Source organism: Pecten maximus, chromosome 3, assembly GCF_902652985.1.
Source record: "Pecten maximus chromosome 3, xPecMax1.1, whole genome shotgun sequence".
NCBI classification, from domain to species: Eukaryota; Metazoa; Mollusca; class Bivalvia; order Pectinida; family Pectinidae; genus Pecten; species Pecten maximus.
In genome coordinates this window covers 115,947-129,915 of record NC_047017.1, presented here as the reverse complement: position 1 = coordinate 129,915, position 13,969 = coordinate 115,947, and the positions used below count along the sequence as shown (strand labels likewise).

The 13,969-nt window shown below is 35.4% G+C and overlaps 2 protein-coding genes across 2 annotated transcripts; one reads left to right on the top strand and one right to left on the bottom strand.

Moving 5' to 3' along the window:
* Positions 1-4,027: 4,027 nt before the first annotated feature.
* Positions 4,028-4,870, top strand: LOC117322835. Its single transcript, XM_033877777.1, has 2 exons — positions 4,028-4,310; positions 4,649-4,870. The coding sequence occupies exons 1-2, from the start codon at positions 4,207-4,209 to the stop codon at positions 4,845-4,847; spliced, it is 303 nt and encodes a 100-aa protein (XP_033733668.1). The 5' UTR covers positions 4,028-4,206; the 3' UTR covers positions 4,848-4,870.
* Positions 4,871-8,493: 3,623 nt separating this feature from the next.
* Positions 8,494-9,045, bottom strand: LOC117324552. Its single transcript, XM_033880470.1, has one exon. The coding sequence runs from the start codon at positions 9,043-9,045 to the stop codon at positions 8,494-8,496; it is 552 nt and encodes a 183-aa protein (XP_033736361.1).
* Positions 9,046-13,969: the final 4,924 nt, after the last annotated feature.

Genomic DNA, 13,969 nt, shown 5'->3' with positions numbered 1-13,969 from the left:
AACTACTGTTTTTAATATTTCAAATCCTTTACTTCCAACAGTTTATATTTGTCTTAACATAAATACAAAAGAAAGCTGTTGATTTTGTATCACCTTTATAGCATATTCCGGATCCAATGTCTAGTTTTGATTTACAGTTTAACATCAGACTTACATTTCCATTTGGCAAACCAACTTTTTGTTTTTTTGTTATACCTGCCTCATTCAATCCAGGTCATACATGGAGTTCTTTTAACAGTTATATAAGATACGATCCCCTTTTGGATGTTTACTGGTGTCCTGCTAACGACGCCTTTTGGCGTTCTGGCTATGAAGAGGGTATATTCCCTGGTTAATAAATCAAATTTCATGATATATTGAGATCTATATTTTAAAAGGGTGTGGTACCTAGATAATCGTATATTTTCTTTCAATTCACACTGAAAAAATAAGTTGTAGCGCCTTTAATAATCTAAAGGGACCGGAAAATCACTGTAAATTGGAAGATTTCCGGGAAATCGCGATGTTTTATAGATCGTTACGTCACCGGAAACATGTGTAACGTTTTCAGTGCAGTGTGCGCAGAAAACCAATGACAGGTGCACGGAGCAGTTCTGTGTTACTGGTTGAATATTTCCATTAATTAACCGATGTCAGACTAAAGCGATTCAAATTTAAAGGTAATTATTAATCGTTTCGGTGCGTGTGAATTATTATATAATCCTAATTTAGTGGGATATTCAAGAAAACGAGGATCAAGTTTTAGGCGCGAGATCGACGGTTACGTCACCACTTTATGTGTACGATAGATTACTTGCGGGTTAGATTAGTCCTATTTTGGAAAAAAAACTTACGGTTCTTGTTAATAAATGATCAAAACATCAACATACGATATCTTTATTTATTTATTATTGATTAATTATGCTTGGGAATAACGTAGCTGGATTAATATAACAGAATGATACAGATACAAATGTGTCTGCCTTCGTCGGTAATGTAAACAAATATGGCGGGGCAGCAGTACGCCAGATTTACCAAGAAATATTTTAGACGAAGATAGTGAGGAATTCAAAGGTTTTGATATAAACGATATTGATGATATGTCCGAGGACGAAACAGGATTTAACGATAATAATTGGGTTGAAGGCAGCAAGGAACCGTCTACTTTCACCTCTACCGGTAATGCCGGTATCAACACGGAAATCTTGTCAGTACCTGAAGAAGGTAGCTTATCATATTTGGATTACTTTGAGTGTATTTAAATGGTTGTAACCTATAGCTGCCACGTACATTCAAACACACACATATCTTCCAAGCCACTCTCGGTATCGGAAATGGACAGACACAACAATTGGAGAAATAAAAGCTTTCATTGGAATGACGATTGCAATGGGCCTAGTTCAGCAGATGGATATACATGACTATTGGTCCAATGATGTTGTGATAAACACACCGTTTTTCAGGTCAGTAATGTCAAGAGAGAGATATTCTAATCACTGCTAATTGTACTTCACCTGGCAGATAATACTGCGTCAGTTCCTAGAGGGCAACCAGGCTACTCCCCTTTGCAAAACACTTGGTGTTACAATCCAATCAAGAACATTGCCATTGATGAAGGGATGACACTCTGGAGACTGCATTTTCTAGTTTACAGTTCTGACAAGCCCATTAAATATGGACTGAAAGTTTACATGTTGTGTGACTCTGACAATGGCTATTGTAGCCGTATGGAATTATACACTGGTCATAGAGGACAGAATATTGCACCAAGTTAGCTTGGAGTAACATATGACCTTAGCATGCGTCTTGCTAATCCTTTTCTAAACAAAGGCTACGATTTATACATAGATAACTACTTCAGTAGTCCACACTTCTTCTATTCCTTGTATCTCAACGGAACCTTGGCATGTGGTACTTTGCGAAAAAACAGACGTGGTGTACCTCAGGCTCTAAAGAATCGGAACCTGATTAGAGGCGAGATATTCACAATAAACAATGGCATGCTTGTTGCAGTCAAGTATGCAGACAAAAAGGATGTACATCTTCTTACAACAATACACAAAGGTACGATACATTCATTGAACACTATAACTTACTCGGATGAGTTAACATCACATTCGTATATTCTTCAAACATTAATTTATTATACGAAAAATAGTATTTATAAATAAGATGTACTGAATATCATTCAATTGACTAAAGTAACTGTTTAATGCTACATTTATTATATTAATTTTATATCCTTATTCTTGCGTTTCCAATTCCATTCCTGTTGCGGTACAACATGTTGATTTGATACTTTAGTATACTGTTATTGACTAAATTAATTCTTCCAAGCTACCGGTATGTTTTGTAACACTTACCACATCTTGTGGCATGTCACTTAGTTCCAGTATATAAGATCTATTTAGGTGTCATGGTAGACTCGGGTAAAAGAGACCAGGTAGGAAGTTCTCATCCTGATGAACCAGTGCCAAAACGAACTGGGCGAGAAACTTCATTCCAATGTAAACAATGCCAAGTGGCACCGTGCATTGAGCCATGCTTTGAAATTTTTCACACAAAAACTGAATATGGGCTGGCATACAAACGCCAAAAGTCAGCACTGGAGGAATAGACTTTTAAACTCCATCAAAACTGTACATAGTTTGTTACTGTTGACATTTTTTCACAAGTTCGAATGTATGGCATATTGAAATGAATCTCGCATAGTTTTTCAGGTAAGTGAGTTTAAACAGTTTCCGGTTTAAACTTCAGCTGTACACAGTACAGCAAAGTACAATCAGTACTATTAGTATGTCCTTATGAATGTAAAACCTTTTTGAAGGTCTGCATCATGTGTGACAATGGCCTTTATTGCAGGTTTGTACTACAAGATGTCTCTAATGCAGTTTTATCCATATCAGCCTTCTGAAACATTACCAAACCACGGATCAATATTACTTAAAGGGACATAATCATGCATCTTCCTGAACTTAAACTATCCCAATATTACTAAGTACTCCTAATGGAATACTACTTGAATGCATAAGGAAGTATTAAGATGTGCTATGAATTACAGACTATGACATTTAGGCTTCGGAAAATGTTAAAACAATTTTATTGATGCTTTATTTTGGTGCGAGTCATTATACAAGGGAGATAACTTATTGTCTATGAATGTATTGTAAGGATTTTGGTAAGTTTTGAAATCCGAAGTTAATTGCATATTTATTGTTCTTTCATTTGCTATCATCGAAGCCTTCATGATAGTTTATAAAAATTTTGTCCAAGTTTGTTGTACCGGTAAATTGTAATAGATGGCAAAATTGACTTCAACACAAATTCTTCTAGAGTCCTGAAGATTTTCCAACTCCATGCACACCTGAGCCGAATTCACTTCACTTTCCAGATCGATCTCTAAATCAATAATTATCCATTGGAAATATAATGTTTATAATATATATGTAATAGAAGAGATGTTCCGGGAAAAAACCCGAAAAAACCAGCTGGTACATAATGTACACCAATCCTCTTCATGGCCATGGCCAAGTACATGACATTGTATATGAATGAAATTGCTCCTTGTGGTAATGAACCCTCATTTTGAAGAAAATCATAACAGTTTACTGTAGTAAATGATCAAAATCATGTAGTAAAACTGGTTTTAAACATTTTAAAGCATTTTGAATTTTTTTTGAATTTTTGATTTTTCCCCCAAACAATTCAGCATTCAGACATAAACCATAATAAAACATAAAAAAAATAGAACAATGTAGGCATTATTACCATGTATTAACAATAAAACAAATATTCCTAGTAGACTAAACAAATGTTAATAGTAATATTAACAGAACAAAACTTATTTGTAAAAATCGATTTAATTATATATAAATTATATTAAAAGCACAAAGTATTAATATATATATATGATATAACAGGTTCTGAATAATATTGATATGTTTTATCTAATATACAACTACAATGTATACATGTATAATGATTGACATATTATGAACACTTATCTTTTAGTCTGTCATATGTTCTTATATCAATCTAATACCAAATACATAATTTGTATGCTTTATTTATGTTATTTGTTGTATACATGTAGCGACAATAACTATAGTTTGATTTGATTTGATTTGAAAGGTCTTCTATGAAGATAGTCATGTTCACCACATACGATACAGCCCTATCACAGACCTCTGTTCTCACTGCTATGTATCATGTAAAGTGGTGCCATCCATGCCCACGGCAGATGTGAACAAGTCTACTGACTACAGTGTTTGGATATGTATATCGAAGCAGACTGGACAAGTGCATGCAGCTGATTGTAACTGTCCTGCAGGGTGAGTGTATTTAGAATGAATAAAATATAGTCTATTATATTTTCATGACACACTGTACATTGTATATACTGGGTTAGCAATATACATTTGCATGTTATGTAAAAATGTGTTGATGATAATTAGTATACTGAGTGTACATGTACATGCAGTTAAACTGAATGTGTGCAAAAATATACATATATATGATATATCTGATTATAGTTGATCTCAACATATATGAATTAATCTATTGTATATTATAAGTTGGGAAATTTTATATGTACCATATATGAAGAATGTCAAGTATTAATATAAAAAGGGTTAATGTTAATAAAGTTTTTTTCTTGTATTATTTGCAGAAATGGAGAATCATGCAACCATGTGGCAGGTCTTCTGTATGGCTTAGTCGACATCACAGAGAAGAAGCAGTCTGGGGAATTAGCGCCAACCGCTGAACCCTGTAAATGGAGCCAGCCAAAAAAGAGGAAATTGTCCCCCAAAAAGGCAGAACAGATGAAATTTCGAAAATGCACAAATACTGGTATGTATATGTATTAAATAGTGTGTTGGGAATTGATAGATCAATGTTTAACATAATGGAATTTTAAAAGTAATGGATTTGTATTTTTATTTGCATGACAGAGAGCTTGAGTGTACTATATGCACTAGAAAATAGCAAGTGACCTGGTGTCTACCGTAGTTGGAAAATATAACGACCTCTAACCTTAATGACTAGAACAAAATCTTGTTTAGGGCATCAAGACTAAACGAATTGCTTTTGTCAATTTTCCTGATTTATACACATACTTGCAACAAGAATGAACTGCAGGTTCATGACTATTACTTGCTCTACATTCTTTAAGGGGTCATGAGGGCTAAGTAGTTAAGGTGTCCCTACATTATTTCATTAGCCCTCTGCCTCTGTGTCGCAACTTTGAAACTCATGTGGGGCAGTGCTCATAGGTCGATTGGTTTTCTCTCGGCACTCTGGCTTTCCCTTATACAAAAAACTTGCATGTCCTTTAATGACCCTGGTTCTGTAGAAAGTTAAACAAAAATAAACCAAACAAATTCTGATCCTTATCAATCTTATATCATTATTTACAGGTAATGATGATAAATCAGACTATACATCATTCCGACCATCTGGAGTTCAGCCACCATTGGATAGGGATTCGTTCCTAGCAGAGATGAAGGAAGTCTTGCCAAATGCATGGTACATGAAGCTGTTTCCAAAACAGAAAGCTCCAGAACATGTCTTACAAGAGTGTTGTTTACCAGAACCAAAATTTAATTTTCATGATAGTGTGGGCTTGTCTTCAAGTGCTTGTCAGATTGAGTTTGATAACTATGTACAGGATTTGATAGACAATAGTGCATGTACAGATACTATTGAGGGATTGACCAAAGGACAGAGTACAAATGATGTCTGGCTGAAAGCAAGAATAGGGCGGATCACAGCATCGCGTTTCGGGGTAGTTTGTCGCAGGAAACAAGATGTAAATCCAAACAGTCTGGTAAAATCTGTAATGGGTTATTACTCTGATAAAACCAACGATGGAATGGAATGGGGGATTAATCATGAAAGAACAGCCAATCTGGAATATATTCAGAAGATGAAAAGCAATGGTCATAGCTTAATAACTGTGCAAGAGAGTGGACTGTGTGTTATGGTAGATCATCCATATATAGGTGCTAGTCCTGATGGTTTTGTTTCATGTGGTGACTGTGAAGACAGTGAAGGACTTCTGGAAATCAAATGTCCTTCTTTCAAATATCGAGACTTTTCTCCAAAACATGCTGCTACACATAAAGATTTATGTTGTGTCCCCAACATGAATGGCCAATTAACATTGAAGAAGTCCCACCCATTTTTTTTATCAGGTACAAGGGCAGATGGCAGTGACCAAAAGAAAGTGGTGCGACTTCGTAATTTGGACACAGAAGGGAATATCCATTGAAAGGATTTCTTTTGATCTTCCTTTGTGGAAAGAAGAGCTATTGCCAAAACTTTCAACCTTTTTCAGAGACTATATAGTGCCAGAACTCTTTAGTCGCAGGCTTCAACGCAAAATGTAATTAATTGAAACTGTTCTACAATTATTTAATTTTGGACATCTTTCACTTGTCATGGTGTTATAATATGAACATCAATTCGTCATTGTATATGATCAGTGTTCTCCCTATGCTGTCGTATAATAACATTGTGCAATCAACCTTATCCAAGATCCCGCAATACTACATTGTATATAATGTTTATGTTTACCTGAGGCTGAGTGATGGAAAATTTCAATTTCAGTGATGAATCAGAATCAGTTGAAATTTAATCATGAAGTGATGATCAGATGTAAAGTAGTTATAACTAGTAAGTGTCAACTATATAATGATTTTGTACACGATACAATCAAGATTCTGTGAAAACTATCATCTATTAGTATCAAGGTTTTTTTTGTACTGACAATAGTGGCATTAATTTGTACTATTAGTATTACCATAGCTGTTTCTTCTGAACTTGGTGCCTTTTTCTGATTTGTACAACATTGCAATACTTGTGACATATATGTATGTATCACAATCAATTTGACATCAATATGTGATTACCTTTTCATAAGAGCTCAATTTCATTAAATTTATCATAGGGAGGCTCTTTGCATTGATTGTACCAACATTGTGTTTACATATGAACTTCAAAAGTCATGAAATGAAAACAATAAAAGCTAAATGTTTTCTTTAAACTGAATATGATTTATTTCATCAATGTAATTAAAGCAAGAACATTAGACTGTTCAGGGCCGACAGCAAGGATACATTTGCTGAAGTTTACATGATTAATTAAGGGTGATCATATCATGTGTCACTTTCACAAATATCCAGACTCATCACACCCGAGCAAGTAGTGGATGGAAATCCTTTCCAGGTTTTATAACTTATAATCATCAGCAATATAACATAACATTTAACACTTCAATGAATCTTAGAATTCCTGAAATAGAAATGTTTAAGATTAAAACTTGAACTTAACCAACTCATTAGCAAGAAGATTGTCTTAATTGATTTTAATCTGATATACAGTACTTTCAGATAGTTCAGCCTTGACCTATATATTCAAGGCCATCATTGTCAACTTTGAAGCAGATTTCAGATGATTTATTCACAGTTATTTCTCTCATATGATAATGAAATTAGAAATTAATGTACAGTATCTGATGATCAGATCACAATCAAGATTAACACATGTATGAAGGTGTCATAAACTTTGAAGCACAAGTTGTTTGAACCCGACTCTCCAGTGTACTGTAAAATAAGTTCTGAACATAACTTTCATATTCTGTATATATTGCATCAGAAGTACATATATATACAAAAGACACAATTTCTCAAAAGTGCTAATTATAAGGATTACTATTGATAAATATATATCATCCAAAGATTGAACTTAATTTAACACCTATTACTTGCATCTTATGGTTATGTGTTCCTCTGATGACTCAGCATGTACTCAAAACACAAATTATCCACCCTTATGATTTAAAATTATTTAAATATCATAGTTGAATTTGAACTTGATGACTATATTATATCATGCATTGATATGGTGAAATTATACAACTCAACTGTCCAGAAAATTAATCTGTATCAACAATTATTAATTAACTTCTTGCATATTGGTTAAAATATGAAAAAACGGCCCAATCACTGGAAAACTTGGCCGATATGGGCAAAACTGAGCCAATATCATATTGGCCCAGTTTTCTCGTATTCGCTCAGTTTTTCGATAGCATCCAGTAGTACAGTATCAAATTCTGAATAGGGTTATCTGCCCTTTTCTCTCTTATCTGGTGCAAACATATCAGGTGGTAACATTACCATCACTCTTATGCCGCCACAGAAACAAATGAAATATTCCCATCAGTCTAGATCTCTATCCAGCTCTCAAGAATAAATTAAATCAATTGAACTGACTCATTATAACGATTCTTGTTAGAATGTTTTTATTGAATTAATTGTTGTCATTAAATTTGTTGAACTGATTATTACATGTATTGTTGTCATTAAATGTTATTTGGCAAAAATATGCGTTTTTTCATATTTTTACCAATATGCAAGTAGTTAATTAATAAAAGAGTCATTAACCAGCCAATTCCAGTCAATGCCTCGGTCTGTCAAATTCATAACCCTGTTGTAATAAGAGTAAAAGTTATAGTTATCCGCGAATCAGAGGGGGATACAGGATTGTCAGTGCTGTACAAATCTTAAAAACATTTGAAGCTGTATCTGCAGAGCTGATAGGCATTATACCGTTCAGTATACGAAAGAGTTTGATACGTTGCATCTGTCGCTCAACATGAATACGAAGATTTGCGATTCGCCGGGTTGTTTCCACCACCCTCCTGGAGAATTTTCTATGCTTCCTCTTGAATGGTGGTATGATCAGTTGGATGTTCTTAAGAGTAGTCATGTCTGATATAAGAAATCCTTTGTCCACCATGATTGCATCACCATCATCACACATATCTACCACTCCAGACTTCTCTGTAATCTTTTTGTCTGAGATGCTGCCAGCATAACAAGATGTCACCAAACTAGGCACTCCAGCTGGTATGATGCCTACCAAAACCTTCCAGGTCATATGAGACTTATAGTTTGAATACAGCAGCGACTTAGCTCTGGTAGATTCTGGTGTCTCTGTCCGTATCTCGGTACATTCCAGTATAACACGTGTATTTGGATATCGTCTCCTAAATGTGGCTGGCATGTTACTTTGGACTGCTTCCTTATTTGGCCAAAACATAAGCAAAGGAACCAGATCCTGAGCCAAAAATTGTCCCTACGTTCGCCAAATGTTGCAGCAAGTTGTCACACTGATACAAAATCGTCTGGCCTAGGTCCTCCAACAACAAACCAAGACGTAATCTCATCATCACTAGGAGAAATTCATCTTCAATTCTCAGTTTCCTTTTTGGTCCGGGTTTCTGTTTTCCACTTCTCTGATATCTTTTCTCGCCAGCTGAATGGTTGCCCCTCCAGTAAGACATGTTGTTTGCGCAGGTTTTTAGACGGCTCAAAATCATAATGAGAGCAGGAAAGGATGGGAGTCCAGTGTAAAACATCACGTCATCATCATTGTTTTTGATGTCCTTCATAGTTATGTCTGGTAATTTGCACTGAATTCCTACATCAACAGTGTTTTGTTTTGTCTCTTCTTCTGAAGGGTGTGGAAGACAGCAGAGTTCTTCAAACTCCTCCCTTGACAGTATCACAACATCATCTGTTTGCTCAGACTTATTAGTCTGGGAACACACATGGTTCTCTGAAATTACTCCTGCATAGTCATGCATAAACACTGAGGTCTCCAGAAAAGAAATGTTGGCATGGAGAGAGCTCTGCAGAACACCATCTTCATTCTCTTCAGAAGAATTATCATCTTCCCCTTTTAAAAGTATGTGTGGTGTGCACAGGGAATCAGAAATCTGAAAAAGAAAAAAGAAAATGTCAAAACACAATTCTAAAAAAAAAAAAATTGCTAGGGTAATTAGATTTTAAAATGCACACACGAATGAAAAAACATAGTTTCTTAAATCTTATTAATATGTCAATTGGATTATGCAAAATATATGGCCGTTATATTTTTATCGAAAACAAATGCTGTTTGATGATACAGCACGTGTACATGTATTAAATATGTGCATCCATAAAGAAAGTTACGTGTATGATGTGAGTTAATATAAAAACCACCTGGCATTTACCTATTTATTATCACAAGCTGTGACCGTAACGCACATTTATTTGAAAAACAACAACAATATAAAAAAATAAACGTAATGGACCATACACATGCTCTTTAAACGATCATTTTGTCAATGAATTTACAAAACCATTGCGGATTCCACATGTCATTATACTAATTCGAGATATTTACCTTTGATGTTTTGAAGGTTTTTTGAGGGAAAACACTCGGGATCGGATATTCTGCAGACGGACCACCTTTCCCAACAAAATGTTCACTACACAAACGAGTGGTGTTTTTTAATGTAAAGTCCTTCCTAAAACACTTCACCCGTTGCTCCCAGGCTCTTGAAATCTTGCTGTCCACAGGATATCGATGCAGTGATACCTTCCTGCTGTCAATTAATTTTCCGCTGTAGTTTGAGCAACCTGTTACACAACAATAAATCTTCCCCATAGCTGTTTACATTTTTGCATTTGACAACTATCCGGTGAACTATCCGGAAGCGACATGACATTCCGCACCTGCCCACATAGGGCGAAAAACGTTACAGGGGAGAAAACTCTTTGATAACCGTGAAACGGACTATACGGGAGTTAGTGACTAGCAATAATCTAACATGGTCTGACGCTCTGGCTGTTACTATTTATTATTATCGGCCATCTAACCCCTGGTGTTTGCAGTTGATCATCAACACTACTTATACCTGCTTAATTGTAGTCGCCAACTACTTTGTAGTCGCTAACCTTTAGCTATTAGCCTCTGCAAAACACTCTGTGTTAAATGGATCAAGGAGAAGACCGTGGTCTAATCTATCTTTCCTCCAATTATCTATCTTTTCTTGGGTTCTATCCGCTTCTGTCTGAACAGTTTGGATACCGAAATCAGAGTCACTGTCGTCTGTCAGAGCCGGCTTTCATACCCTCCGATTTTTACCATCTGAGTCAATTAAGTGTTTTACATGTAAGGGTAGAATTACATAATCAAGCGTGCGGGAGAATGCACGAGAATAACTGCTGACCCGGATGAACACATGTAAACAATACACAACGATGCCTGATCGGTATGGGCTATCTATTTTCATTACACTTGTAACAGGAGAAGGAGAAAATGCAGTAGCGAGGTCGGAGTTCGAACCGGGACTTCCGACCACTAGACGGACACGCTAACATGAGCTACCTGGTCTACAATGATTGACCTAATCCAATTCCGCTACAGACTTATCGAGTGTTTACAAAACAATGCAATATTGATGTGGCCCAGTGCCTGACTGACATCACTTAAACACTGAGCACAGGGGTAACATGGATGTCAATAACATATAGCTTTATTGGGAAATATCGTTTTGTTTAATTGTATTGCCTTGGCAAGGCTAAGAATGGACCCCAGTTCAGGCGATTTAAGGCATATCATCACTTTACGACAATCACATGGGTAACTGAAAAAATACACTGATTCAAACAGTGCATTCTTCAATCTTAGTGAAGTTACATATTATTGGTCAATTACATTCATTTTCATGAAAATATCCAAAATAAGCTTAGAGGATGATACAATTTATTTAATTGCCTCCACTACGGATCGAACCTTGGACCTTTGGATATCTACTCTTCTGCTTAACCAACATACATATACTCCGTATGACAATAAATGTTTGGTTATGTATTGTTTACAGTCTTTAATTATGTCGCTTTATTGACATTGTTTGCACTCATTGATAGTGCTTTATTGACATTGTTTGCACTCATTAATGGTGCTTTACTGACATTGTTTGCACTCATTGATAGTGCTTTATTGACATTGTTTGCACTCATTAATGGTGCTTTATTGACATTGTTTGCACTCATTGATAGTGCTTTACTGACATTGTTTGCACTGATTGATAGTGCTTTATTGACATTTTTTGCACTCTTTGATAAGCTTTATTAACATTGTTTCCACTCATTGATGGTGATTTATTGACATTGTTTGCACTCATTGATGGTGCTTTATTGACATTGTTTGCACTCATTGATGATGCTTTATTGACATTGTTTACACTCGTTGATCAGCTTTATTGACATTGTTTGCACTCATTGATGGTGCTTTATCGACATTGTTTGCACTCATTGATGGTGCTTTATTGACATTGTTTGCACTCATTGATGGTGCTTTATTGACATTGTTTACACTCGTTGATCAGCTTTATTGACATTGTTTGCACTCATTGATGGTGCTTTATTGACATTGTTTGCACTCATTGATGGTGCTTTATTGACATTGTTTGCACTCATTGATGGTGCTTTATCGACATTGTTTACACTCTTTGATGATGCTTTATTGACATTGTTTACACTCGTTGATCAGCTTTATTGACATTGTTTGCACTCATTGATGGTGCTTTATTGACATTGTTTACACTCGTTGATCAGCTTTATTGACATTGTTTGCACTCATTGATGGTGATTTATTGACATTGTTTGCACTCATTGATGGTGCTTTATTGACATTGTTTACACTCGTTGATCAGCTTTATTGACATTGTTTACACTCGTTGATCAGCTTTATCGACATTGTTTGCACTCATTGATGGTGCTTTATTGACATTGTTTGCACTCATTGATGGTGCTTTATCGACATTGTTTGCACTCATTGATGGTGCTTTATTGACATTGTTTGCACTCATTGATGGTGCTTTATTGACATTGTTTGCACTCATTGATGGTGCTTTATTGACATTGTTTGCACTCTTTGATGATGCTTTATTGACATTGTTTACACTCTTTGATGATGCTTTATTGACATTGTTTGCACTCATTGATGGTGCTTTATTGACATTGTTTACACTCTTTGATGATGCTTTATTGACATTGTTTGCACTCATTGATGGTGCTTTATCGACATTGTTTGCACTCATTGATGGTGCTTTATTGACATTGTTTACACTCGTTGATATTGCTTGATTAACATTGCTTGCACTCATTGATGGTGCTTTATTGACATTGTTTACACTCGTTGATCAGCTTTATCGACATTGTTTGCACTCATTGATGGTGCTTTATTGACATTGTTTACACTCTTTGATGATGCTTTATTGACATTGTTTACACTCGTTGATCAGCTTTATCGACATTGTTTGCACTCATTGATGGTGCTTTATTGACATTGTTTGCACTCATTGATGGTGCTTTATTGACATTGTTTACACTCGTTGATCAGCTTTATTGACATTGTTTGCACTCATTGATGGTGCTTTATTGACATTGTTTGCACTCATTGATGGTGCTTTATTGACATTGTTTGCACTCATTGATGGTGCTTTATTGACATTGTTTGCACTCTTTGATGGTGCTTTATTGACATTGTTTGCACTCATTGATGGTGCTTTATTGACATTGTTTGCACTCATTGATGGTGCTTTATTGACATTGTTTGCACTCATTGATGGTGCTTTATCGACATTGTTTACACTCTTTGATGATGCTTTATTGACATTGTTTACACTCGTTGATCAGCTTTATTGACATTGTTTGCACTCATTGATGGTGCTTTATTGACATTGTTTACACTCATTGATAGTGCTTTATTGACATTGTTTGCACTCATTGATGGTGCTTTATCGACATTGTTTACACTCTTTGATGATGCTTTATTGACATTGTTTACACTCGTTGATCAGCTTTATTGACATTGTTTGCACTCATTGATGGTGCTTTATCGACATTGTTTGCACTCATTGATGGTGTTTTATTGACATTGTTTGCACTCATTGATGGTGCTTTATCGACATTGTTTGCACTCATTGATGGTGCTTTATTGACATTTTTACACTCATTGATGATGCTTTATTGACATTGTTTACACTCTTTGATATGCTTTATCGACATTGTTTGCACTCATTGATGGTGCTTTATTGACATTGTGTTACACTCTTTGATGATGCTTATTGACATGTTTGCACTCATTGATGGTG

Coding starts and splice junctions, on each gene's coding strand:
- LOC117322835 (XM_033877777.1), top strand. CDS start 4,207: ATGCCCACGGCAGATGTGAACAAGTCTACTGACTACAGTGTTTGGATA. Junction 4,311..4,648: donor GATTGTAACTGTCCTGCAGG/GTGAGTGTATTT, acceptor TATTATTTGCAG/AAATGGAGAATCATGCAACC.
- LOC117324552 (XM_033880470.1), bottom strand. CDS start 9,045: ATGCCAGCCACATTTAGGAGACGATATCCAAATACACGTGTTATACTG.